The sequence below is a fragment of the Prionailurus bengalensis genome, chromosome B3 (genome assembly GCF_016509475.1).
Source record: "Prionailurus bengalensis isolate Pbe53 chromosome B3, Fcat_Pben_1.1_paternal_pri, whole genome shotgun sequence".
NCBI lineage: Eukaryota > Metazoa > Chordata > Mammalia > Carnivora > Felidae > Prionailurus > Prionailurus bengalensis.
In genome coordinates this window covers 47,812,565-47,837,401 of record NC_057355.1, presented here as the reverse complement: position 1 = coordinate 47,837,401, position 24,837 = coordinate 47,812,565, and the positions used below count along the sequence as shown (strand labels likewise).

Sequence of the window (24,837 nt, the reverse complement as noted above, 5' to 3'; positions counted from 1 at the left end):
ATTATGCTGCTTTATTTAGGTTGGAATTATGCTAATTTGCTTATATTGGAACCACATGCTCCAGTATGCAGTCAAGGCTGGGATATGACGGCTAAGAACAGGGGGTGTTAACCTAGATAACTGAGAGTGGATAACGAAGAAGCTACCACAGGATTTGGCACAAGGTCTGGAGCTTGGCCGTTGACAACGTCATGGAAACCCCTAGCCCCAAGCCACAAATGCCTTCTCTCTCTGGACAGCTTGGGTTGTAATAAAGTATAGCAATTGCATATTTGCAGCTGAATCTACCTCCTTCTTTCCATGCAAATCTGGGCTCCAATGACTCCTTCTTCACGTCGTTGCCCTCAAGCCTTTGGCCGCTTCCTTCAATTTGTTAACGTTGGGTGTGTCTTCTTTCTTCAGTGTTTGTTCTGCCTGGCCCTTACTGCACTCACTGAACCAAAAGAGTTAAACACTGGCTGCCATTGGAGAAAAACCTTACTTCCATTTCCAAACTGAAAGGAATTGAGGTCTAGTTATTTTGTCTTCTTTTTATTGTTTGGGGCTTCTTCGGGCCAAGTTCAGAACTTGCGCCAAAATAGTGGCTTTGCGATCAAACCTCCTTGGGCCATCTCTGCAAGATGAAGGCACTGGCTTGATCCATTTCCAAGAACTCTTCCCCGCTGTCCAATTCGGTGGCCCCTAACCAGGATTCGCGTGGGAAGAGGTGATTGTAGACTTGAGGGCTTGTGTAGTGGAGTGTTTGGGTACCTGAAGCCCACGCTGCTTTGTGTGGTTTGAGGGAGCTTTTGCCCCTTTTCTGTCATTCTGCTCAGCAACGAATTCGACCAGCGGCACCTACTCCGAGCGCGGACCGAAGTGGCTCAGTCTCCCTTCATCACGCACGAATTTTCCGCGCCGAGCGCTGCGCAGCCGCCAGGGCTGCAACGACCGGGCCAGGCCGAGTGCGGCGTCCGGCGTCCAACGCGGCTTGCTTGGGAACAGGAGCCTCCAGGGCTCTGCGGCCTCGGGCTGGGTGGCCTGGGCAACGGATCCAGATGCGCCCGCAGCTGCGTCTCCTCCGCGCCGCTCTGCCGCCCGAGGCAGAAGCGGGACAAACCAGAGGAGGCGCCGCGGTGCCTGTCGCCCTGCTCCCGGGGGCACCGACGAGGCGCCCTCCGCGGGCGGCCCGGCCCTGCTTCGCGGGGTGCCTGCGCGCGTCTCCCGCCCCTCTCCGGCGGCCCCCACTCCGTCCCGCCTCACCCCACCGCGGGCTTTGTCCACCGGCCGCGCGGCGGCCCCTCCCCGTTCCCGCCGGCTCCTCCCCACCCCCTCCGCTGGCCCCACTTCCTCGGCGCAGGCGGCTGGAGCGAGCCGGGGACGAAAGGGTTAACCCGGGGCTCTTCCCGGCGCGGAGGGATCCGGAGCCGAGCCGAGCGCGGTGCTGAGGCCGCCTCAGCGAAAAAAATGTCCGCCTGAGGAGACCCACAAGTTCTATTCGGGGGGACCGCCAGCCCGCCCCGGGAGGAAGGGGCGGCCAGGCCCGAGAGCCGCCTCCCCCGCCCGGATCCGAAAGCTCGCGCGGGGCAAAGTGAGCCGAGCCGCCGGGAGGTACAAGGGGAAGCCCGAGCCCGCTCTCCCGGCCAAAGTGAACTTTAATCGGGGTGGTTGGATGCGGAGACGGGGCGGCAGGTAATTGCGGAGAGACGAGCGGGAGGGGTACGCCGTGGCGGGGCTAGGGGCTGAGGGGCGCCGCCACGTCCCTGCCGGAGCGGAGGCGCCCCCGGCCCGCGCCCCAACTCCTCTCCCCTTTGTACAGAGGCGAGCCTGGGGTTCCCTCCAACTTGGGGAGCGGAGTGGGGACGGAGGCGAGAGTCGCGGACGGCCAGGCCCGCGGGCGGCGCGCTCGGCCTGCGCGCCCCGTTCGGCACTCGACTCCAGCTCCGGGGCGCGCGGGAGAGCAGGCTGCTTCGGCCGCCGCGCCGGGCTCATTGTTCGGCAGGTCCGGGGCTGGCCGGCCGCGGGCAGGGTAGCAAAAGTGGGAGGAGGCCGAGCCAGGGGAGGAGGGCGCCGGGTAAGAGCGAGATTAGTTGTCGGGGTTTGTATTTTCTTTTTAAAAACGTCCCTGGGACGCGCGGGGGTTGCTTTTCGACCCCCGGGGCCCGCTGGGGACGTCCGGGCGGCGGCGGCGGCAGACGCGGGCCTGCGAGCGGCGCGTTCCCTGCAACTTGTCAGTTCTATTGTTGCCGAGCCAGTGAGTCACTTCGCATCTCCCCTCGTCGCCACTCCGCTCACTGGACGCCTAGTCGCCCCTCACCCCGCCCCTCGAGACCCCCGCCCGGCCGGGCGCAGCGCCGAGCACCCGGCGGGCCGCGCGGGGTGGGGGCACCGGGGAGGGGGCACCGGGGAGGGGGCAGGGTTGGGCTCGGAAACTTGCAGGAGAGGCGGCGAGTTGCGGGAGCCGCCGCGACGCTCCCGGGCCGCACGGAGGAACGCGTGGATTCACGGACCCGGCGCGGTGCTGGGCTCTCCTGCCCCCTGCCCGCGCGGCGGTGGGAACGAGTTGAGTGCTGGAAATCAGCCCAGAGCTCTCGGTCCTGCCCTACGCCCCTCTTCTTCCCCTCACACACTTTGGGCTGTGGTGGTCTCTCTGAGCCTGTTTCCTCTGCCTTAGGACCTGCTAGAAGTGACCGAAGATGAATCCCCAGCAGCAGCGCATGGCCGCTATAGGGACCGATAAGGAGCTGAGCGACCTGCTGGACTTCAGTGCGGTATGAGAGCTTTCCGCGGCATCTTGGGGTTCTGCTGAGGTTTACGAAAGAAAAAAAAGAAAGAAAGAAAGAAAGAAAGGAAGGAAGGAAAAAAGGCGGGGGGTGGTGGTGGTGTGGGAAGCGACGTGGAGACTAGGCAGCGTGAACTCCATCTGCTTTGAGCAGTAGTTCTCAGGGCTGGAGTCCAGCTCCCCCAAGTTGGACACCTGAACTTTGATGTAATGTCTAGACTTGCAGATTTAAAACTTTAATGCCAGAGGGGTCATTTGATTGAACCAGTTAAAAGGAGAACAATGTAACCATGAGCTTTGGTTGAGTCACCCTCTGACCCTGATGATTATTAGGGATTTTGAACTTTGAATGAAAAAAGAATATTATTTTTTCTGCACTCTATTTCCCTCCCTGAGATGTGATAGAATTTATGATATCTGAAAGATGTCAGTTATGAGAAAGTAAGATAGAGGCTAGAATTTCCAGTCTTTTTGGCTGAACACTTTTAAGTTCGTAAATTTATGTGTGTGAATGTGTATGTGTATGTATATGTGTACATAAGTAAGGTATATGTATTTTAAAGTTTTTACCATAGGAAATGATTGACAAGAATAGCTTAAACCGAAGAAAGCCTACTTCCTTTATCTCTCATGGGCTGAATTCCTTTATTAACTGTTGTTAGGAGGCAGGACCAACACCTACTTTATAAAACTGGATTATAATGGATCTTTACTGTATGTAGTAGTTTCTTTGGGTATGATTCTGACTATGTGGTAATGTAAATGTGAGATTTTTGTTAGAAAGTAAAGGTGATGGACATAAATTTGCCATTTAAACTTAATAATTTTAGACTTTCTCATGTAAATGAGTGGGTTTTGAGAAAAGAATATAACCAATATTTCTAAGTAGTATTAGGAAATAATATCACTGAGTGTAATTGCCTTTGTGGGTCTGAATGTATATCTCCATTTTATCTTAACTTCCTTCTAAAATACGTAACTGATGGCTCTTGGCAGACTTTTGTTTGCAAGGAGTCTAGAAGAATTTCAGGACTAACAGATACATTTGGGTTATTTTGTAGATGTTTTCTCCACCTGTTAATAGTGGGAAAACCAGACCAACAACGCTGGGAAGCAGTCAGTTCAGTGGATCAGGTAAGATGGTATCTGAAATCAGGAACTCTTATTTTGGTGTTTGATACATGTTAGTAGAAAAATATGAAGTATTTTAATATCTTCATGCCATTCTGTTGTGTCCATTTCAAATTAGAAGCAAAAACAAGCCTCAGATGGGCTGTGGACTTTAGGATCCATTGATATTTCTATAAGAATAAATATCGATATAAAATTCTTCTGTTATCCATGAATCTTTAAGTTGAATTTGTCTTCTTTGAGTACAAGGGATCATATTCTGCCTCTGTGTTTGGACAAGTACCAGAAAAAAGGCTCTGTGGTCCATGTGTGGTCTATATATAGTTTTTTTAAAATGTTTGTTTACATATGTATATTTTTAAATTTTGCTAAAATTTGAGCCTATTAGCATTATTAAACCTTTGTGTTCTAAAAATTTGGTAAAATATTATTGTATGCATATTGAGTCAAGTAAGAATTAGTAAGACTTATTTTAAAAGGTGGCTAATCCCTTGGAAGTCTGGAGCAAATTAAAAATTGGGACAGTTTTAAAAATGTTAAAGGAACAAATGTTACAAATAAATGAATAGAAAGATTTATTTTCAAATGATATCTGTTAAGATGACTGAATTCTACATTCAGATTACATTAGAATAGTATTTAGAATAAGTTTAATAAGATTCCTATTCCTACATTAGCGCTGTGGTCTTTAAATTTACTTTATGTTTATAACTATTCTCCATTATTAACATTTATCTCATATTTCTTAAGTATGCATTTGTTTTTTCCCTAACTTATTTAAACTCATGATTTCAAAACTAAACAGTCCAGAAGCAAGGTCCATTCCAGTGTACAAAAGCTACAATTTTCTTTTTAAGTTAAACTTATTCCTTAGTTCTCAAAGACGAAAAAATAATGCCATGGACAGCGTCATCTTAAGAAAACCAGCTGTCAAATCCCTAGACTGAAATTTAGTAACTGCTCTTTGACCGGTGCTTGTATTTTCCCTAGTAAAATGATAGTTGATTTCTTAAGATATTGTGAGAGCAAAACACGAGGAAAGAAGGAAATGTCATAACCTAGAACATTTTTACCACTTTATATTTAAAAAGTGTTTCTATTTAAAAATAGTTTACTAACATAATTTATTAAAATTTTATTTCATGATGAAATTGCAGTTCATGGGTAAAATATAGCATGCTGTTTAACACCTCAAATAAATAAAATAAAAACACTTTAGCTGTTAAACATCCTAAAGGCTAATATAAAGCTATTCAAAAGGATATGATAAAATATCAGTAGTTAATGTAGAAGAAGGCTATATATTTTCTTTACTACTGTTTTGACTGTATCTCAGTTTTTGCAACTAATAATTCATTTTCCAGTACTTTCAGATTTAGTTTGATACATAGAAGATACTTACTATATTTCCTTAAATAAGTAGTGATATTACTGTTTTAGTCTGTTCCAGCTTGAATTATGGAAAATGTATTTAACTGACATTCATTGATAAGAAGGACATGAACTTTAGAAAATTGGTATCAGAAATACTTTGGTTTTAGAATAAAGGCAATTATATTTTTTTCACTTTTAAAAATTAATGTATGATTTATGTAGTGTGTGAAATTAGAAAGTATTTGTGAACTTGGTTTGTATTATTATAAGCATGACATTGGAGCATTTGTGAGCCTTCTTTCTGTCGCTTGCATTATACAATGAAAAAATTATTTTTCAGCATTGCAGAAGTAGTCATACAGTATTTGATTCTTTGGAGTGGGAAATTTTTAATTTTAAAAGTGTTAGGTTTGTTACTTATCTGTTGAAAGTTTGACCTTAAACACGTGTTCAGTGGACATGGTAATATTTATTTCAGTGGTTTGTTTTAAATTCCAGGGAAAAAAAGGCATGACCTTTAATAATTAGTGAATAGATTTAAATTTTGGGGAAAGGACAATGGCATGAGTGATTATTTTATATCAGAGTGTATTGGTAGATAAAGATTTTCTATAGCCATTTTTTCTTGAAGAAATTGGTACAACAATATTATTTTCTTTATATGGTTTATTGCCATCTGAATTATCTTCTGTCCTGATTTTGAAAGATACATGATACGCCCTAATGCCAGTTTCTTTGCAGTATAAAAGGAGCTGAAGATCTGATTTTCTTTCTGAAGAACTGACTTAAAGATTACAGGTTTTTTTGGTTTTTTTTGGTCTTTGGACTAACATTGTAAAATGCCCGTCTTTTGCCTCATGAAAACTGTAGTTGTGCGGTATAATTTTTTTTCTTATGTTCTTTTTGAGGATGACTTAATTTCACATTGGGCTTTTTTTGAGAAAAAATATAATACATTTAGAATTTCTTTAGCTGAAAACATATTTTGCAGTGCATAATTTTTTTTTTAATCTTATTCCTAAAACAAATAACATATAATAGCTGATACTTCTTCAGAAGTGACTGGAAAAAATGCATGTGTATTTACTATTACTTACTTGACTGGAGAAATCTATTACAATGCTATTTCTTTATCAAGGTGTACATTTTCTTGGAATTATGATCATAAGACTGAATTTGCTCCCTTGGTAGGACAGAGTCTGAGATGTTCTTATAAGTGACCTTGAGAGGTATTTCTCTTTGTAGGCGTTAAAAGTGAGGTACTACGTTAGAGGCCAGTGTATCAGGGGAAAACTTGATTAAAGGATTGGTGAAATGGAAGGAAGTAGTTCATTCAGGTGTTTAAGTCTGCTTTCCCCTCCCACTTCAGAATTTTGAGTGTGTGATACTGGGTTTAATTTTTAGTAGTTTTTTTTTTAATGTTTATTTATTTATTTTGAAAGAGAGAGAGAGAAAGAATGCTTGCGTGTGTGCAGGCGCTGCAGAGAGAGAGGGAGAGAGAGAATCCCAACCAGTCTCAGTTCTGTCATTGCAGAGGCTGACGTGGGGCTCAGTGTCATGAACCATGAAACCATGACCTGAACCGAAATCAACAGTTGGAAGTTTAACCAACTGATCCAGCCAGGTGCCCATATTTTTAGTAGTTTAAACGTTTACATGATACTCCCCAAATTTCTTTTATTAGCTTTTGAATCCAAGTAGTAAAACATATTGGAAGGAAGTGGGATAAATTCATTTTGTAAGCTATTTATATATAATGTGCCTATTTGTGTTTGATATTTCTAGAAAGTTATTTTAATTAGCAAGTAAAGCTTTACTTTTCGTTACTCAAAGCAGACTTTTGTAGCATGATAGATTTCTTCTTGCTCAAGAGTTTTGGAAATAATTGTAAGAACTCTTTACCAGCTCTTAATTTTTAAAAGGAATACAAATTTTCATTCTTAAGTTTCTTCCTGCTTTTTTGTGGGAAAATTTTTCACTTGTACAAGCTTTGTGCTTTTAGAAAGTATTGATATAGAGCCAGAAAAAAATGAGTTGTTATTAAATTAAAATTTTTATTTTTTATTTTTTCAACTTTTTTTTTTAAATTTATTTTTGGGACAGAGAGAGACAGAGCATGAACGGGGGAGGGGCAGAGAGAGAGGGAGACACAGAATCGGAAACAGGCTCCAGGCTCCGAGCCATCAGCCCAGAGCCTGATGCGGGGCTCGAACTCACGGACCGCGAGATCGTGACCTGGCTGAAGTCGGACGCTCAACCGACTGCACCACCCAGGCGCCCCTAAATTAAAATTTTTAATTAAACTTTTTGTCTCAAGATAATTTAGATTCATATACATATGAAGGCATATATTCATATAATTTAAGAAACATTATAGAGTTCCCATGTATATGTTAGCAAGTTTTCCACAAAAGTAACATCTTGCCAAACTGTAGTACAATATTAGAACTAGGTTATTGACAGTGATACAGTGAGGATACCAAAACGTTTACATCACTGCAAGGATTCCAGGTGTTTCCCTTTTATATTTGCATCCACTTCTCAAAAGTAATTAAAGAAAATCCATGGTAGATTAGTAAATATCGGCTCATCCTTTTAAACATGGAGTAAGCTTTTCAAATTGTTGTAGTATTATTTGTAGCATTTGAAAAAAAGTCAAGAAAGGAAACCAAATGTTACCAACATGTGTTTTAATTGAACTGTAATATACATAGGAATGGTGATTTTAAGTAGAGGGTAAACTAGGTTTGCTCTTTTCCTGTAAGGTATTTTAAGGTAATGAGCAGGGTGTGCTTCATAGTGTGTATTTATCAGTGTTAAAATTTGTAATAAACGTGTGGTAATACACGCTTGTTCAAATTTTATACTGTTATTTGGGTAACTGAACCATGTTGGACATTTGCTTCTGGCAAGTTCTGATGAATGAGAGTAACTGCATAGTCAGTAGGCATGTAAAGAAAAATATATTTTAGGATAAATATGGTCTACTGTTAAGTGGCTCATTTAAGATAAAAGCTAAGTAGCAAAGGAGTCTTTTAGAGAAAAGGTGTATATGAAAGTTCCAACTTGGAAAAAAAAATTAAAGACAAGATTATAGCTGTGAGTATTGAATGCCTTTTAGAACAGTCCCTGTAGTGTTCCTTTAAGTAGTCATGGCTTATAATGTATTTGAAGAACAATTTGATTAGATAATGAGACTTGCTTGTTATATACAGTGAGGCATACGTACCTGTAGTGAATTTTATTTTCATCTGTTTTCATTAACATTTTTAAAATCTTTTTCTAATGTTTATTTTTGAGAGACAGAACACAAGCAGGGGAGGAGCAGAGAGAGAGAGAGAGACGTACACACAAAATCCGAGGCAGGCTCCAGGCCCTGAGCTGTCAGCACAGAGCCCTATGCGGGGCCCGAACTCACAAGCTGTGAGATCATGACCTGAGCCGAAGTCACATGCTTAACCGACTGAGCCATGCAGGCACCTCTATTTTCATTAACTATTTATTTATTTGTTTATTTTTAATGTTTATTTATTTTTGAGAGAGAGAGCATGAGCAGGGGAGGAACAGAGAGAGAGGGAGACACAGAATCTGAAGTAGACTCCAGGCTTTGAGCTGACAGCACAAAGCCTGATGCGGGGCTTGAACCCACCAACAGTGAGATCATGACCCGAGATCATGAGCCGAGCCAGGTCCTGAAGTCAGACTGAGCCACCCAGGTGCCCCTTCATTAACAATTTAAATACGAGGTCAACTTTCTGTCTTTTAGGATATCCTTTAGTATATCTTTTTCTTTGAGTTTTAAAGTAATTGTTTTGGAATAGGAAGATGAAGGTGCAGATACCCAACTTTAAATGTAAAAACAATTGCTTTTACATTTTAGATTTAACGGGTGCCATTTAGAATAATCTCTTATTAAAGCCAGATAGTGTTTTCTGTTACTGAACAATTGGCAGTCATGCCTGGAATGTCACTGCCTGCTTAGTGTTGTGGAAGACTTGGATAGAACTCTCCCATAGGAGTGAAGTACCACTATTAGAGTCTCTTGGGGGGGAAAAAAGCTATTTCTTAGCATGTGGGATACCTTTAAAAAAAATCATTTAATAAAATTGCTTTTGAGTATAATTTGAATATATTTTTTTGGATGAGGCCTTTGCAATTAGAAATACGATGCTTTTATGTTTAGGGAATAAAATGAGAAGATAAAGGTTGAAATATGTCAGTTCTAAAGACTAATGAATGACTTTCTTTGTTAAATAGTGGAGCCATACATATCTCATATTTATTAGTTAATTGCATATTTATTTAGTATTTACTTTATGCAGATACTAGACTTTGTGCTAGTCTAGTAGCTTTCAAGAAGGTGGGAAATGGAGAAGGACATAGATCCAAAAAAGTGGAGGCATTCCATTTTCCTAAAAAAAAATATATATTTTTTACATTTATTTATTTTTTGAGAGACAGCATGAGCGGGGAGGGCACAAAGAGAGAGGGAGTCACAGATACTGAAGCAGGCTCCAGGCTCTGAGCTTTCAGCACAGAGCCCGATGCGGGGCTCAAACTCACAAACCGCGAGATCATGACCTGAGCCGAAGTTGGACTCTTAACCAACTGAGCCACCCCGGCGTCCCAAGGCATTCCATTTTCTAGATATGATGATAACATGTAAAATTGTGGGTTAAACTAATGTGACCTAAGAAAATATCAACAACTACATATTAATGTAGTTAAAATTGAACGTGTGAGAATAAGAATGTGCTGAGGAGTCAGGGAACTGTCTTAAGGAAAACTCAGAGATCTTGAATTTAGAGTTCATTTTTGAAGGAGATATGGAAAATGAATTAGGGAAGAGAAGAACTGGCCTCCTAGATGTGGAGTAGCATGGAAAGATACCCGGAAATGGGATTTGACTTGCTCCAAGGTGCTATACAGTTCAGGGAAAGAGAAGCTGGTTTTTATTGATCGCCACCGCACTCCTGGAGTAGCTCATATTTACATACTATTATCTGGAGCCGACTACATATCTTCAAATCCAGTCATTGCTGCTTATTAATTGGGTGATCTTGGGTAAATTGCTTAACCTGTCTGTGCTTCTTTTTCTTAATCTGTAAAATAGGACTAATAGTAGCTATCCTCATAGAGTTGTTATGAATATTAATTGAGTTAATACAGGTAAAGCTCCAAGATGAGTGCCTGGCACCTAGTTAGCTCTGGTGGAGTGAATTGTTAGCGGTTAGACAATAGAATAAGGAAAGCATTTGTTCATTCAGGAGGCTAATGTGCTAATCTAGAGGTGAGCTGGTGAAGGTTGGACTTGGTATTAGTATAGGGAGTAGGAAGGAAAAATACAGAAGAAAAAGATTGACAGAATTTGAAAGATTGGATTTCGTAGGTAAGAGAAATGGCTTAAGATTGCAGTTCTAGAATAACTGGAGGGTGATAGTGCTGAATTTTTTTGATCACTTTTAGTTTCACACTACCTGGGACTCTTCTAGCTAATTTTGGAATTTATGAGAGAAGAGTGCTTGGAGATGAGTTAAAGATGTTGGTAAAAACAAACAAAAAATAGCAACTCTTTTTTGCCTATAAAATTAATAGTTATCCTTGAAAAGAAAGTTGGAGAACAGAAAAAGCAACAAAGGAAAAAAAAAATCCATTATTTCACTGTCCAGAGGAGATTGTTACATTTTGATTTATTTGGTTTTTTTTTTTCCTATTAGTCCTATGTTTGCAAAGTTGAGATCTTAATGATGGTTTCATTTTATGTCCTCCTTTTTTATTTCACTTAATACTACGAACATTTTTCTCATCTTCTTAAAGATTCTTTTAAAACTTGATTTAAAATTGTGTGATATTACATGGAATGGAGATAGCATAATTTATCAAATCCATTCTCTTACTGCTTGACATTTAGAGATTTTAATTTGCTTTTTGTTATTAAAAAAATGTGATAGTGAACACCTTTTTGTACACACGTGTATTTTTATCCACACTTCAATTTCCTTTGGATAGGAGATGTAGATTGTTTTTTATGCCTGCAAGTTATAATTAAAGTTAAGAGAGTAAATGAATACCCTTAGGGAGATGAACTCAGAGGGAGATAAATTATCAGGCCAAGGATTGATGACAATGGTGGAGTTAGATGTATAAAATTAGTGACTTTGGCTAATAATTTAATGTAAAAATACAATTTTTTATATATATGTGGAGTATAAGATGCATTAGGTATAGATTTATATTTGTATATAAATTGGTTGTGTGGTGACTGGAGGGAATTCCTATCATTCTTTGACTTGTGCTGACTGAAATGGAGTGGAATCTAATTGGAGTCTATCAGTGAGAGAGCCTTTAAATTCTTGACTTATAAGAGGGGTACTATCCGAGAGTGGGGGTAATTGGGTCCAGGAACCAAACAACTGGATTAGAATCAGTACTTTGCCACTTATTAGCTGGGTGGCCCTAGGTGACTAGGCAAATCATTTAAATGATATGAGCATACTTTTCTTTCTTGTGAAAAGTGGATGATACTGCCTACCTTCAAAATCTTTAAGAGGATCAAACAGGCTTATATATTGCCTGCCATATAGCAGCTTCAAAAATGGTAGCTGCCATTATTATTGTGGCACCCTTTTAGGTAATACTAATGATAATATTAATAATGAATAGTAATATAACCAGAATTATAGCCAATGTTTATTGAACTATTATTGTATACCAGGTGTTGTGCTAGTGGTAGTGGGGGTGAGGAAATAGATACCCCACGAGAGTACCATATCAAAGTTGCTTTTCAGTGTCATAAAATTGTATGTATTGTCAAAAGGCTAAGAAGAAATCAGGTAGCAGAGTAGTTTAAAAAAAAAAAAAAAGTCCCTCCCCCCAAAGAGTATTTTCGAAAGGTCATCAGGTACCTAAGAACCACCCGCCTTTATCTACTTTTTTTTTTGTGCAGTTGATTTCTTCTTAATACTGTCATTTTGTAGACTAGATATTGAATAGTGCAGAATGGTGGACAGAAATGTGTACACCTTTTGAAAACCCTCTTCCATACTTAGGCATTGCCACTTGGATGTAATGTTTTCTCCATATTCTCTCCCTAGCTACTTGAAATTCTTTCTGGAATGATATGTAGTTTAAATAAATAAGTAAAATAAAAATTACATGACCTGAGAGGATAGAATAGCTGGGAGACAGGTTGGAGAGAATGTTCAGAGTCTCTTGAGTAGAGCTTCTCCACTTTTTTCTTAATAGCAGAGGAGAAAGAACATAAACTCCCCTGGTAGCCTGAAGCAACACATTGCAAGTGAACAGAAGAAATCTTATCTTAAAGATTTATGTGCATTTTACTTTCTACTCCCCAGCACAAACATATTTGTTGTAATATAAATATGTTTTAATTCATAATTGAGTAAAACTGAGATTGTAAGAACATGCATTGTGGCTGGCTTATAGCATTGCCTTCATCCTATTTTGCTTTGTATCTTTGGGGTTGGGGTGAGGGCAGGGTGGGATGCAGGCTTATACTATGCTTTCGTTAGTGAGAAGCCCAGCTCTAGAGCGTAGTCTTCAACTGTCTTTATGTATTCGTGGATCTTTTCTTGCTACCACAGAGAAATTTGTTAGTAATGTCTCTTATCTTTGAAACTCTTGTTTTCTGTTTCCAGCCACATCATCCTGTAATTTCTTAACATGCCCATGACTTGAGAAGAAAATGCATATTTCTGTAGAGAGAGATTTGTATTTTTTTGTTGTTGTTTCTTGTTTGAAACGTGCTCTCTTTTGTTCCAAGTTAAAAAATGTGTTTTCATAAAGACTAGGGTGAGTCATCCAAGCTACTCTAAGCTGACTGGGGACATAAAGATCATATTTAAAGATGACACTGAAATGTAAACAGATTAGGGATTGGTTACTAATTTTGATTGCATTGGGTCGTGACTCAGGGATGAAATTTTTGGAATAAAATAATAAAACAATTTAAGACAAGGTGCAGGACAGAAGAGATTACTTTAAAAAAAAAAGGGGGGTGCGGTGCCTGCGTGGCTTAGTCAGTTAAGTAGTGTCTGACTTCGGCTCAGGTCATGATCTTGTGGTTCGTTGGATCGAGCCCCACGTCAGGCTCCATGCTTACAGCTCAGAGCCTGGAGCCTACTTTGGATTCTTTGTCTCCCTTTCTCTCTGCCCCTCCTCTGCTCACACTCTTCCTCTCTCTGTCTCTCTCTCTTTCAAAAATAAATAAACATTAAAAAAAAAAAAACTAAAAAGACAACCACTGCTATGCCTTACCATGTTTTTGGCTATTAAAAATGTTGGCTCAAGGTGTCATTTTGTCAGATGTGTTTTAGGTGCTAGGAAAGTGCCTGAATTTGAACTGAGCAAGTTTTGTGAATTTGAAAGATTATTCCAGTTACTCCAGTGAAATCTCTTCAGAGACATCACTCAAAAATTGGTTTCTTCTCTTCCAGTGGTTTTGCCAGTGAGCCATTGTGAGGCTTTGAAATGAGCAGGATCAACTCATGATTACTATTCCACCACTTCATTGGTGGTTAATGTAGGGAACACAGGTTGAACTTAATGTGATCACGCAGCTTCAGTCAATGAGCAAATGTGCTGCTGCTCTCAGCAAGAGTTGTGAGTAGTGGTGGAGCACTGCAGGGATCCCTGCTAGGAGGGAATTACAGTCATCAGGCTTCTCAGTCCTTGAGGCATATGCTGTTTTGAGGTTGTTGAGAATAAATAAAAGGTTTGCTGTACCACTAGAGAGAAAAAAATGCTAGGCTTCACTTTGAACTTATGGCAGAAGCATGATTTGGCCACAAGTTAATTTAGGGAATCTGAGTTTGTGTGGGTCTCAAGGAGCAAAAAACCTGAGTTAGCAGGTCCTCTTAGGTTTTTACTGTTCGGAAGCCCTACTATATCCAACTGACTTTGTCACTTGGTCAGAGGTTCATTGCCTATCTGTTTGGCATTGACATGCTAAGGCTTTATAATATGTTTTGCAGTGTTGGTCCCACCTTAAAGTTTAAGGGGAACATTGTTTCATGTCCAGTCTCTTGGGGGGACCTTATAGACAGCTTGAATTGATTATGCCTTTCTAAGTAGGCAAGTAATTAGAGCCATTTCAAGACCCTACTAAATATCCTAAATGTCTCATCTAAGTATTGGCTAGTTCTTTTGTTCTGTAAGGGATAGCTTTATTTTTTTATTTATGTTTTTATTTTTATTTTTGAGAGAGAGATGGACTATGTGTGAGGGAGGGGCAGAGAGAGGGAAACACAGAATCTGAAGCAGGCTCCAGGCTCCAAGCCATCAGCACAGAGCCAGCCCCATTTGGGGCTTGAACCCACAAACCGTGAGATCATGACTTGAGCCAAGTCCTACGCTTAGCCAACGGAGCCACCCAGGCGCCCTGCATAATTTATTCATTATACGTCAAGACCACCTTTTACCTGCCAAAAGTCCACAATATCTGATCTGTAAATTTTGAAATCCAAAAAGGTCTGAATCAATTTTTTTTTTTAAATTCAGCTTAAATTATTTGTCAGATTTCAGTGGCAAAATCTGACCTTATGTGAAGGGAGGCCGTTGACAGTCTGTTTTCCTAGCTCTTTTGTGGTTACCAGGTGCTGAAGTGATTTGTAACCTATGGTATGTACACTGTATTTCTTTCTTAAATTTGAAAAAATGAATTCTAAAATCCACCTGTCCCAATGGATTTTTGAAAAGGTTTTATAGCTCTCCCTCTTGTGTATGTCTCCCAGGTATTTTTTACAATTCAAAATAAGAATTTCTTTTTTGGACTAAAAGTCTAGACTGAATAATTTATTATATTAAATACAGAAAAAATAATGGTGGTGGACTTGTTAACATAGAGGAAATTCTTCTTGGAATATAGGTTTTTCAGGCTGAGCTTTGTGTTTGAGTATTGTGGCCAGTACATTGATTTAGAGAATCAATTTCTGTTTTGAAGAGAGATATGCTTTTTCATCTTTTGGACCAAAGAGTGTACTGATATTTCCCTGGTCAGTTTGCATGGAAATTTTCAGGGTGCTAGCAGAAGATATATTTACATACAGATATACAAGCCCACATAAAGATAATTATGTATATAATATATAAAGCTAACACTGTTTGATCACCTTCAAAAGGCAGTCTCAACCCTGACATACCCAGTTTTAACTGTTGGCTGGGAACAAATAAGAGAAGCCTACCAAGTTATTTCCATGAAGAAAAGGAGGAGCTAAAATACAGTTTCGTATGGGACAAATGAACAAAACCAGTCTTTGGTAACTTTATTCTCTCCTTTTATTTGGTTAAAAGTTTCCATAGATTAGTAGCATAATGTTTATTCCTGCAATATACTCATTAAAGGCATCTCCACTGAAAACAAGCTGTGATTCTAGTGAGTGTGTGAAGTTTTCCTCAGGAGCCTGTCATTGGCTCAGTCGTATTATTGATAAAAACTACGAAAGTAGCAGTGAAACTAGTTTGTTGATTATCTGTTTTGATAATCATGTCAGGGGCATGTCAGTTGGCCATTTGGATTTTTCTGGTTACCTTACAAACCTGTTCCCTGAAGTGTTCCCAGTGATGCTGTCTTGAAACTATGAATACTTAAATAAATAAGCTGAATTAAATAAATAAACTTTAATAAATAATTGAGTAATTAAATCCACTTAAAGTTTGCAGGGATTTGAGATGCTTTCCTGTAGGAACTCAGAACAGGCTATACAGCCAGTGTCTCTCTTGCCTTCGTATTTACATAATTTCCCTTGTAGTGTCACAAAGCACAGATGGAGTTTGGCTCTGGAGGCTTGCTAAACAAGTTGTGTAGCAGTAGTACTTTGTCCAATGAATGACTGAGGGAAGGAGGAGTTTTACTGTTAAAAGACTACTCTTTTAATGGTAGAAGTATTTTGTAAATACTTACTCATACACTATTCTCTTCATAATTCTTATAGGAAGTTGGTAACTTCATTTTGCAGAGGAAATAGAGAAATCAACAGTGATACACATTTGCCTGTGGTTTCTTATTGCCCCTCAGAAGTAGCAAACTGATGAGTTGTAGTTGCACCTGCACTGATACTAATCTCCACAGGGCAAGGTTTGTCTTGAGGGGGAATTTAATATCTCTAGAAATCTTTAAAATTTGTTGTTGTAACAGGAGACTTAACTGGTGTGATGTATTCTCCAAAAGAAAGTGCTTCAAAATTTATTTTTATTAAAAAGAAAACAAAATAATCAAAGCCTTCATACAATAAAAAAAATTAAGGTATTACAAGATATTATATATAAAAAACTACAACTTGAAATGTCTTTAGGAGAGTGTAATTCTTTTTGTGCATGGTCTTATTGTCCAGCTGTCATCAGACTTTGTGCCTTGGGAAAAAGATGGAATTTGATAGTTGTAAAATACTGGAATATTAACAGCTATTATTTAGTTGAGGTCTAAGAAAGAATGGTTGCTTCATAGTATGGAGAATTCTGTATTTTCACTTCCCCCTTTTCAAAGATTTAGTGTTTATTTAGTTATAAAGGCAAGTAAAAGCAGATGGAAAATAGTTATCCCAAGGGTAGTTTAAAAATGCTATTAAACATACAGAAGAGATTTTAATAAAAGTTGTTTAAATTTAATTTTGGCAACAGAACTTTCAATGCATTAAAATGAAGATACTTGTGCTTTTATTGTATTGAATGGTGCTGATTAGTCCATTTTGTATTTTCGTTTATTTAAAGGTAGACTGGGCTTTCATTTTGTTGAAGGGCATCTGTAGATATTTGACAGAGTACCTGGTAAAGTCTGGTTGTTTTTCATTGGTCTTTGTAAGATCGTTTGTTTACATTTAAGGTGGTGGAGAATAGAGACACACTGCTGTATATTGGAAAGAGGAGGGGTTTGGAGTCACAAAGTTTTGGTTCAGTGTTGTCTTTATCATTTACTAGATCTGTGATCTTAGGGCAGTATGTTAACTTCTCTCAGTCTGTTTATCTTATGTGTAAAATGAGGGAAATAAAAATATTGCCTTAAGGGGTTGTGATAGTGATCAGGTTAAGTAATTTTTAAGGAATTTCCTTTCTAAAATGTGGAGACTTGTGGTTCTGCACAGATATTGGTTGTCCTGTTATGTCAGGTGGCATAGCAACTCTGGAAGGGATTCTAAGCTTGCAAGTATATATGGAGAGAATGACTATTTATGCAAAACTCATACATTTCTGACAGTCACTTATTGAAGATTACATCAGGTGAATGCTCAAATTTTCTAAATTCTTCAGATGAATTCTTTCTCTCTTTGGTTAGATGGGTGATAGTGAGGCAAGAAAGTTAAGTTCTTACACACATTCTTTGTTAGAATTTTAAATTACATCCCAAACCATAGAGCTCTCAAAATTAGTATCCCTGAATCCTTTTTTTTCAGCTTAGTTGTTTTAAATGTTTGTTGAGGATCTCTTTTAGTGACAAGGTTAATCCCAGGCTTAAGTAAGTGTGACAGCTGAATAGTTCTTAGGAATACTCTGCTTTTGCCTTGTTTGATGAGCACTAATCTGAACAAAATAATCTGAACATATTTTTAGTTTTTCAGAGAGAGAGAGAGAGGGAGAGAGAGAGAGGGGCATGAGCAGGGTAGGGACAGAGAGGGAGACACAGAATCCAAAGCAGGTTCCAGGCTCTGAGCTGCCAGCACAGAGCCCGACATGGAGCTTGAACCCATGGACTGGGAGATCATGACTTGAGCCAAAGTCAGAAGCTTAACCAACTGAGCCACTCAGGTGCCTCTCTTTATTTATTTTTAATTAAAAATTTTTAAGGTTTATTTATTTTTGAGAGAGAGAGAGAGAGAGGGACAGAGTGTGAGTGGGGGAGGGGCAGGGAGCGTGGGAGACACAGAATCTGAAGCAGGCTCTGAGCTGTCAGTACAGAGCCTGATGTGGGACTCGAACCCACGAACCACGAGATCGTGATATGATCTCAAGTCGGATGCTTAACCGACTGGGCTACCCAGGCACCCCATTTTTAAAAAGTTGTTTTAATGTTTATTTTTGAGAGAGAGAGAGCATGATCATGGGAGAGACAGAGAGGGAGACAGAGAATCAGAAGTAGGCTCTGTGATATCAGCACAAAGCCTGACATGGGGCTCAAACCCGCAAACCATGAGATCATGACCTGAGCCGAAGTTGGATGCTCAACCAACTGAGCCACCCAAGTGCCCCAAGAGTTTAACATTTTAAAGATTTAAAAGCATGGGATCTAGTGGATTTGGTATATTCCTGAGTGAGGACAAAAGAGTGCAAGGCTGAAGTTGGGAGATGCATGTGGAACTTCCATCTGCTATATGCATGTGCTTGAAGCAGGAAGGGCTGTCTTACCCATAAATGACAAGGTATCAGGGCCTCTAGCTATCTGATGATGCTACTGATTGGGGTTTATGATTAGGGAAGATGAAGGCTTCCCCAGGTCCTACTACTGCCCCTTTCCATTTAGTGTGCTTGTCTGGCTATATAAAACACATGGCAGGGCACCTGGGGGTGCTCAGTTGGTTGAGCATCCAACTTTGGCTCAGGTCATGATCTCACAGTTTGTGAGTTTGAGCCCCACCTCAGGCTCTGTGCTGACAGATCAGAGCCTGGAGCCTGCTTCGGTTTCTGTGTCTCCCTCTCTCTGCTCTTCCCCTGCTCACATGCTGTCTCTCTCTCAAAAATAAATAAAGATTAAAAAAATTTTTTTACAAAATAAATAAAACACCTGGCTTACCTTTTATTGGGAAATATTGGGGCTTTCCCTCTTTGTATGTATGTGTTTACAAGATTGTGTTGTTTAGAATTTTTCACTTTATTTTATTCTAAATCAGCAAATCCAAACTTTATAGAACTCAGAGCTGGTAGGCCTATTAGGGTGGTTTTGATGGAGGTTTGTGGACTTGTGGGCTCCATAGGAGCTATTTATTAAGTATTCTGGATAAGACAATGACTAGGTTTGGGTTATAGGATGATTTGACTGTCACTTAACTAGAGTCAAGAAAGTTCTGGGGCTTTCTGTCTCTGCATTCCCCATTGTAATAATTCCTCATGCTTTCTTGAAAAATCTGTATTAAATTGCAGTGATGTGAGAGTAGATGGTGAGACAGCAAAACGAGAGAACATGGGAATGGAGATTGAGGGTTTCTGAATATAACTTCTCAGAACCCTGGGGCTGGGTGAAATAACTTATTTTTTTCCATAGGTAATTGATGGCTTCCTCATTCCTGCTGCCAGCTCTGACCTGTAAACTTCACTGCTAGACCTTGCAGTAGTCTCCTCGCTGGGGCTCCTTGTGTCCATTTGCTCTCTTTTCCAGTCTTAGTCTGCTAAGCTGCCGTAACAAAATACCACAGACTGAGTGGCATAAACAGTTTATTTTCTAACAGTTCCAGAGGCTGGAAGTCTGAGCCCAGCATGGTCAGGTTCTCATATAGACTCTTCCTGGGTTGCAGATGGCTGCCTTCTTGTTGTGTTCTCACATAGCCTTTCCTTAGTGTGTGTGGAGAGGGGGTTGGAGAAGAGAAAACTCTATGATGTCTTTTCTTATAAGGACACTCATCTCATCACAGCAGCCCCACTCTCATGACTTCCTCTAACCCTGATTCCCTCCCCAAGGTCTCACCTCCAAATACCAGCTTCAGTAGATGAGTTCTGGGGGGATACAAGTCCATAACACAATCCTCATATTTTAAAAACATTTTCCTCCTGTGATTTGTGTCAGATTTGTTCCTTTTTGGCTATAAAAACAATACAAATTCTCACCTTGTCGTTTAAGTTCTTTAATAATAGGATAGGAATTTGCCTTAGCGAGTTTTATATTCACTGCTTCTCAATCTGAATTGTATGGTTCAGTTACACTGGTCTCCTTATCTGACCTCTTGCCTTTAGTTCTTTTCTCCCAAACTGGAATACCTTCTTGCCATTCTTTGTTATCATTTGAACCTTTTTTACTTTAGGAAATCTTTTCCAGCCATTTCCAGTCACGGTTTTGTAAAAGTGTGGCTTCCAGATATTTTAAAGACTTTATGGTAAAGGATTTCTTTTTTTGCTCCTGAAGGCAAAGCTAAGACTAATATGGAAGTTATGGCCAGTAGATTTTAAGTCCAATTGGTTATTGTAGCTAGACAGTCTCATGAGACTAACCCTATAGTTTGAGAAGCCTGAAGCTTGCTTCTGATGAATACTGAACATAGGGTTTCTCTTTGTAGGAGTTGAACTTGGTGACCTCAGTTCTTTTTAACCTAAGATTCCTTAGAATACTCTCCTTTAAAAAAAATTATATGTAAGTCAGAGATAGTGTTTTACATTTGTATTTCTGCGAAGTACCTTACTTTGAGGTCACTAAACACCTGGTGGTTGATTGACTGTTTTTAGATTTGGAGATGTGTGATAGGTTGATGGAAAGAAAGGTTAAATTCCCTAAGTTAAATTTCCTAGATTAAGTTTCCTAAATTGCATTTTTCTTTTCTAGCATCAGCTACAAGGTGAGATTTTAAGGAAGCCATGAACTTGTGTGGCTTAGTTGAGTGGAGATCTGGGGTGTTTATTTATTAGTACGTTTCACCAGTTCTCTTATTTCTTTTTTTTTTTTTAATTTTTTTTTTCAATGTTTATTTATTTTTTGGGACAGAGAGAGACAGAGCATGAACGGGGGAGGGGCAGAGAGAGAGAGAGGGAGCCACAGAATCGGAAACAGGCTCCAGGCTCTGAGCCATCAGCCCAGAGCCTGACGCGGGGCTCGAACTCACGGACTGCGAGATCGTGACCTGGCTGAAGTCGGACGCTTAACTGACTGCGCCACCCAGGCGCCCCATCACCTGTTCTCTTATTTCTTCTGAAGAGATCTTAGCCCATCCAGGACTCCACATTTAAATATCAAGGACGAGCAGGAAGTGTCCCAAGTGGTAAAGCCATTGAAATTGTATGTGAATATGTCTGCCTCTGCCCAACCATAGCCAACCCTTGCTCTGAAAAGCAGAGAAGTGATAGTTTCTTAGTGCTTTCTTTTCACAAGGTATGTCTCACTTTTTTCTTTAGTAATGTCAGCTTGTGGGGAGAATTACTTGTCTGATGCTAGGATTAATCTGGTAGAGGAGATCTGTTTTATGAGGGCTATAGGAACCAATTTTACCACAGTCCGTAAACCAGTAGATAGCCGAAACCTTAGAAGTGATGTTTTCCTAAAACAACCCTGAGTTTTGCCAGTTGGGTTGAACCATGGAAGTGAGGTTATATGATCTAGCATTACAGTAGTTGTGGGGAAACATCGGTAAGAGCAGAAAAAGATGATTTTATTTAGTGGAATGGAGTCCATTCACCCTAATTTGTGATAGAAAGGTGAACCACCACCTAAATGTTTCTAAATCATTGTCATTTGGAGATTTTGGAACTACTGCTGCTTTTGTCAACTGTAGGAAAATATTGTCTTCGTGTTTTGATGTTAGCTTGCAGATCTAGACATTGTATCTTTGGCAGTTGTATCTTTTGTCTTTTTTTTTTTTTTTTAAACTAAGAATGGAGTTGATCACTTTGATGTAATTTGGAACTAAATTGTTATTACCCTTGTATGTAGAATTTGGAAAAAGTTTTTTGAGGGAAACATCAGTTGAAGGTTAAGGAGTTTTATGAGGAGAGATCTAGGGCTGTATCGATACCTGGAGATGTGATCTGTGTGATAAAGATAGTAAACATTCTCATCTTAATAATGTACCTCAGAACAAAATTTCTCCAGTGTAAGCTTCTCGCTGATTTAAGGTCACTTTATCTGAGATGTTGGCTCCTAGAATACTCTTAATATGGCTTAGTTCTTTTATAGCTTACCTCTGAGATATGTAGAATATGTTTTCTTGTATAGTCTGGTGAGTGGTTTTTTACTTCAAATAGTAATTTTTATCGCTTGTAAAACTTTCAGATTTCTGAGATGCCACCTTTCCAGACTTGTGGTTGATTTTTCTCTCAAAGTCCCCCTTTGCTCCTTGTGAAAGGAGCAGGTTTGCATTTATTCAGTGGGTCTAAGATGAGATAATTGGTATTTTTATGATTTGAATGGAGGCTTTGTTTTTTGAATTTTGTGAAACAAAGCTGTGTTTGTAAACACATTTCAAAAATATAAATGACACTTTTTAGTAAAGATGTTCGCTGAATAGCAAGAAAGTTCAGAAAAGAGCTTTTGTTAACATTTAATAATAATCTAACTGTTTTCATTGACTATCTCATTGATTAAAGAGTACCTGATTTTTAGAACCTTTTGTATTGAAAATAATCCTTAGACTGGATTGTGGTAGGAAAATATTTTCTTAGTATCCAATATTCCTGAGAGTTTGGAGTTTTCAACTGTTGTATAGGTTTAGAAGAATGTATGATAAACACTGTATTTCAGTGTGAAAATAGTCTTGGGAAATTCTGGAAAAGCATTTGTTTATTGCTCTGACATAAGATGAATAAGTTGCTCTGGTACTGGACCAAAAACAGAAATATTTTGGTATGGGTCACCTGGCTGGCTCAGTCAGTAGAGCATGTGACTCTTGATGTTGAGGTTGTAAGTTCGAATTCCACATTGAGTGCAGAGATTACTTAAAAATAAAATCTTAAAAAAAAAAAGAAAGAAAAATATTTGGGTATGGCTCTACTGGTTTAGGTATAAATAAATGATGTAAAAATGTTCAGGCAAAATCTAAAGTGAATCTTCAGATTTTGTTAAGACAAAGTGGTTGATTTTGTACTCTCCAATTTCTTCCTTTTTTTTAATTTATTTTTTTAACGTTTATTCATTTTTGAGAGACAGAGAGAGACAGCATGAGTGGGGAAGGGGCAGAGAGAGGGAGACACAGAATCTGAAGCAGGCTCCAGGCACCGAGCCGTCAGCACAGAGCCCGACGCAGGGCTCAAACTCACGAACCGCGAGACCATGACCCGAGCCGAAGTCGGACACTCAACTACTGAGCCACCCAGGTGCCCCATCCAATTTCTTCTTTTTAAAAAGACTTTTGTTGTCTTTTTAAATGAAATTATCTGGTCAGGTATGGAAGTATTATTGTTTCCAGAGGAAGCATGTTAGATCTATTTATGTGGTTTTCATGTGGGAAGAAAGTGTTGAATTTTAAATTAATTTTGAGAGCCTGTATGTAAGTGACTGAAAATATTTTTGTTTTAAACTACTTTTGAAAAAAAAAGAGGTTAGAGTGGGAGAGAGCCAAAGCATAAGAGACTGTTAAAAACTGAGAACAAACTGAGGGTTGATGGGGGGTGGGAGGGAGTGGAGGGTGGGTGATGGATATTGAAGAGGGCATCTTTTGGGATGAGCACTGGGTGTCGTATGGAAACCAATCTGACAATAAATTTCATATATTAAAAAAATAAACTACTTTTGAAAAATTGTAGAAATAAAAGGAAAATCTAAATAGCATAGAAAGGTATATGGTGAAAACCAAAAATTCTCCTAGTCATTCCTTCTTATTCCCCATTTCCACTCCCTTGGCAGAGATTAATACCGTTCAGTTTCTTCTCAAAGTTTTTCATGCATTTGCAAAATGATGTGTAGCTTTGGTTTTTACACAGGGAACAATAGTTCTGCAACTTAACCTTTTTACTTATGACAGGGAAGGTTGGGAATCACTATATAAAGGGCATTCTTGAGCTCATACTGATTTTATGAGAACACTTGATTTCCTAAGATATGTATAATGATTTGACCTATTATAGAAAGTGACATAGGGGTGCCTGGGTGGCTCAGTTGGTTAAGCGGCCGACTTCAACTCAGGTCATGATCTCGCGGTCCGTGAGTTTGAGCCCCGTGTCGGGCTCTGTGCTGACAGCTCAGAGCCTGGAGCCTGTTTCAGATTCTGTGTCTCCCTCTCTCTGACCCTCCCCCATTCATGCTCTGTCTCTCTCTGTCTAAAAAATAAATAAACGTTAAAAAATAAATAAAAAAAAAAGAAAGTGACATAATTATATAGTACATATGACATAATGAAACTGAAAAGCCCCAAAGCATTAGCATTTGTTGGCAGTCTTAAGATTTCAGTTTTATCCACTTAATAATTGTTCTCCCCTTTAGAAAACAAACGAATGAATTTTATTATAATGGAAAGCATTTGGTAAGATATTAGTTCCTTATGTATAGGCACTGTGCACAGGACTCATTTTTACATGAGCTACTTAACAATCTTCATAATAACTCTGAGGCAGATTATTTTACTCCTGTTTTTGCAGATGAGGAAACAGGCTTCTGGTTGAGTAACACATTTACTAAAAGGCAGAATCAGGTTTCAAAGCTGATTGATGCAGTTATTCAGCAGTAGCTATTTATTCAGATTGTTAAAAAAAAAAAAAAACAAGACAAAAACTAGTGTCATGGATAGTTGTCTAATGTCCTGCTATCAAATATCATAGTTCTTTAATGTCAAAATTGGTGAAATCATCATTGTTGTAATGTATTTAATGGAGGCATTGTCTCCTTCCTGATCCCAAACTCAACAGTGATTAGCACCACCTGGGGAACTTTTAACAAATACTTATTCCAGGACCACTAACCCTGGATATTCATATTGCACAGATCTCTGGTA

General features: G+C 39.4%; 1 protein-coding gene across 7 annotated transcripts in view; it reads left to right on the top strand.

Moving 5' to 3' along the window:
* The first annotated feature begins 1,412 nt into the window (after positions 1–1,412).
* The window catches only part of TCF12 (transcription factor 12), a 386,235-nt gene continuing 362,810 nt past the window's right edge, over positions 1,413–24,837 (top strand). For 2 of the 7 annotated variants that reach the window (XM_043555343.1, XM_043555337.1), the window contains exons 1-3: positions 1,415–1,671; positions 2,654–2,750; positions 3,823–3,895. In XM_043555343.1, the coding sequence (XP_043411278.1) occupies positions 2,676–2,750; positions 3,823–3,895 (148 nt within the window). In that variant the 5' untranslated portion in view covers positions 1,415–1,671; positions 2,654–2,675. Of the gene's footprint in view, positions 1,672–2,522; positions 2,542–2,653; positions 2,751–3,822; positions 3,896–24,837 lie in introns of those variants that run through there. The other 5 variants (XM_043555341.1, XM_043555339.1, XM_043555338.1 and 2 more) reach the window with 5 other exon arrangements.